Raw genomic sequence first — 3,425 nt, forward strand, 5'->3', positions numbered from 1 at the left:
TGAATTGAATTGAGTTGAACTGAATAATATAATATATTATTCTAATATTGGATTATAATTACTGATGCATTACATTACACAATTGCTTGAATGTAAATTTCCATTCCTGTGCATGCTGTTTGACAGTTTAGTACATAACAATGCATTATATATATATGTATGCGAGATATGGCTTTGCTGATTTTTTTTTTTTTAACCAACAGTACACAGTCTAAAACAAAACAGTACTGTATGCACTGACCAGTCCACTCACTCCAGCTCAAACAGCCCCATCCCCTCAGCTCGTCACCGAATCCAGACTGAACATCTCAACAACCACTCGATGGATTGCAATCAAATTTGCTCTCAGGATGAATTTGAATAACTTTTGTGATCCATAAAAAAAAAAGTTCCATCTAGCACCATCATGAGGTTCAATGTTTAAATTAGTCCAATTCTTTGTTTTTTAGGAATACCTGTAAAATTAATAACATTCCCACTAGCCTGATTTGTGTTTAGTGCTAAAATACTTCCTGCTAAACATCATTAGCATTTAGCTCAAAGCCCCACCGTGCCTACATACAGACTCACTGAGGACAACTTTAAGACTCATAACAGTAACTCCTAACACATCACTCCCAGTTTGTTACAGTATCTGAGGAAATGTCCCTTTGTTTGTGAATATAACCTCCATCTGCACTGTCACCAAGTGCTTGCTCATGGTGGGAACTGTTGGGTCCTGAGGTAACCTTTGTTATCTTTTGGAATACAATCATACAGTTAGCAGGAAAGTGAATCACTGAACACGTTTGACATCATGAAGCAAGCAGATTGTGGCTGTTGATGTTGGTCTCATGTTTCCTTTTTTCTTTTACCCATACCCCTCTCCCAACCCTCTGCAGTCAGCTACATCGGATACATTATAGCGGCGATTGTATGTGCTTTGGCCGTCCTCGTGGTGGTAGTGGTATACATCTGTTACAGAAGGAACCGAACGACACAGTACAACCTGAGGGGTATTTTCTGTTGTGACACAGGACGCTCTGCTGAGCCCACTGTGGTGTAAGTCTGTGTTAAAGCATCAAATGTGTATGAAACTGTTAAAATAATGTACTGTAATGTAGTTGTTACATCAAGTTTTATAACCTATGCTAAGGTAGTTTATATGCTGTTATATAGGTTGTGTAGTAAAGTACAAAGCGTTTGTTATTTTTCGTTTCTCACATTATAAATATTTAATGGAAACATTAAACATGTAAGCAATTGTCACACATAGTTTTATCTATAACAATGCATCTAAGCATGTATATTTTGTATAAAATCTTAATCTGTAAAGTAGTAAATGAATTGTAGAGGAGTAGAAGTAAAATAGTATTAAACGAAAGAAAGAAATACTTAAATACCACAAATTTGTATACAGTATTTGAATAAATCATAGTTTTGTATTGTTTAAAAATGTGTAAATCAACTAGTGTTTAGTTTCAGTTTTAGTTTTAGGGTTTTTATGGAAATAAAATAAAGTATAAGAAGAAGATGTAAGAAGTTTAGAATAGGTATTACAATATGAACACACAAACATATGCACTAATGCCTCCTCATGCTTGTTGTGTTGACAAATTTGCCCAAACTGACCGACTAAAGAAATTTCCTGCATATTCTTATTTTATTTTAGTACATTTTGTAAATACACAATATTGTTTAAGTTAGTATTTGTTTAATTCTTATTTTTGTTTCAGTTTACTAAAATGTTTTTCATAACTATGACTGGGTGGAACAATGGCCTGACAAATTTCCAGTTGTTGTTTGTTTATCTCTTACTTCTCCAAGTTCCTCCTTTAGACGACACTTAGGTTAGGTGGAAACTGTAAATACTTTTCTTTCCTTGTAAATATTTCATGACGATTCACATGAACAAGACAATTGTATTATCAGGATGATATCACCCATCAGTGATAAAACTTTAGTATTGCATTAAAGGGTTTTAAGTGAAAATATGATGTATGTGCACATTAGTTACTGTATGCCTGTAGTGTGGTTCTGAATCATTTTATTATTTATTATTTTAATGAATTTCTGATGTACATGACATAACATACCAAAAAACACAATTATGGCAACAACATTTATTAGGACTTTTTAAACAGTGTTTTTAGCTGCGTGGCTCTGGGAATGTCTGTAGGTCAAAATATGTCAACAACTACTGGATTGATTACAATGGAATTTGGTGCAGATATTCATAATTTCCAATGAACGCCATCGTGACGGTGAAATATCTCAACATCTGCTCGATGGATTAGCACAAAATTTGGTGCAAACATTTATGTCCGCCTCAGAATTAGCTGTAAGGGCTAATTGTGACAATCCTCTAACTTTTCATCTAGCATCACCATCTATTAATGCCAAATACCTGCAAAACTAATGACATTCCCATCAGCCTCAGCTGTACTTTCTGTCGCTAATTAATGAACAAATGTCATCACACGGCGGCTGTGGCTCAGAGGCTGTGGCTCAGAGGCAGTCGTCCCCCAATCGGAAGGTTGTTGGTTCGATCCCCGGCTCCTCCTGGCACGTGTCAAGTATCCTTGAGCAAGATACTGAACCCCAAATTGCTCCTGATAGCATTAGTGTGTGAATGTGTGTTAAAGGGTTAATGTGGCACGCTTTGAGTGGTCGGAAGACTAGAAAGGCTCTATACAAGTACAGGTCCATTTACCATTTACACTAACACGCTAAACTAAGATCAGAAAACATAGTAAAAATTATACCTGCTAAACATCAGCATGTTAGCATTCTCATTGTGAGCATTTTAGCACGTTGGCTAACTGCTGTTAACCATCAATAAAATACAGTATTTTGTGTAAAAGCATAACATAACAGCATAACAGAGAAGCAAAAATTATCTACATACTATTCGTGTACAAGTTAATGACCTCTAGTGGTTAAATGTCAGTATTACATTGTAAAAAGCCTGCATTCTCTTCTTCTCAAGTATTTAGAAAATGGATTGTATTAACATGTAATCACATGTGAGCTATAGGACCTTCTATTGCCCAGGTATTGTGGCAGAAATATTACATGCTGTTGTTGTGGAAATAAACCTCCTCTTGCATTTTCCAGGAATTAACTCAGACTAGAGCAGAGAATAAAAGCATACAACACATTATGAACCTGTGAATCAGAATGCTGCTCGTACTCCTGCTCAATGGCGTTGTTGTTGCCTGTGTGGTTCTTGACGGCAGTCCTGCGGACAAAAGAAAAGAGGCGAATAGGTATTCACACTTATAAATAATGTGATGCACATTATTCAGTAGTATTTTGAGATTTCTTTTCCTAGGATGACGAAGACATGACATACAGTAGCTGATAGTAGGTGGAGAGAAGGAATGAGGAATAGTTCACTCAAAATGCAGAATTTTTGTGTTGCTGTCTCACCCTATAGTCTGTGG

The 3,425-nt window shown here is 35.9% G+C and overlaps 1 protein-coding gene across 1 annotated transcript in view; it reads left to right on the forward strand.

The window, feature by feature from the left end:
- The window catches only part of LOC118327381, a gene marked incomplete in the record, with an annotated part of 7,193 nt that extends 4,653 nt beyond the window's left edge, over positions 1 to 2,540 (forward strand). Inside the window, 1 exon segment of the mRNA XM_035660716.1 lies at positions 882 to 2,540. Within this exon segment, the coding sequence (XP_035516609.1) occupies positions 882 to 1,045 (164 nt within the window).
- Positions 2,541 to 3,425: the final 885 nt, after the last annotated feature.

This window comes from Morone saxatilis, unplaced genomic scaffold (assembly GCF_004916995.1).
Source record: "Morone saxatilis isolate NCDOM2014 unplaced genomic scaffold, NCSU_SB_2.0 Contig17, whole genome shotgun sequence".
NCBI lineage: Eukaryota > Metazoa > Chordata > Actinopteri > Moronidae > Morone > Morone saxatilis.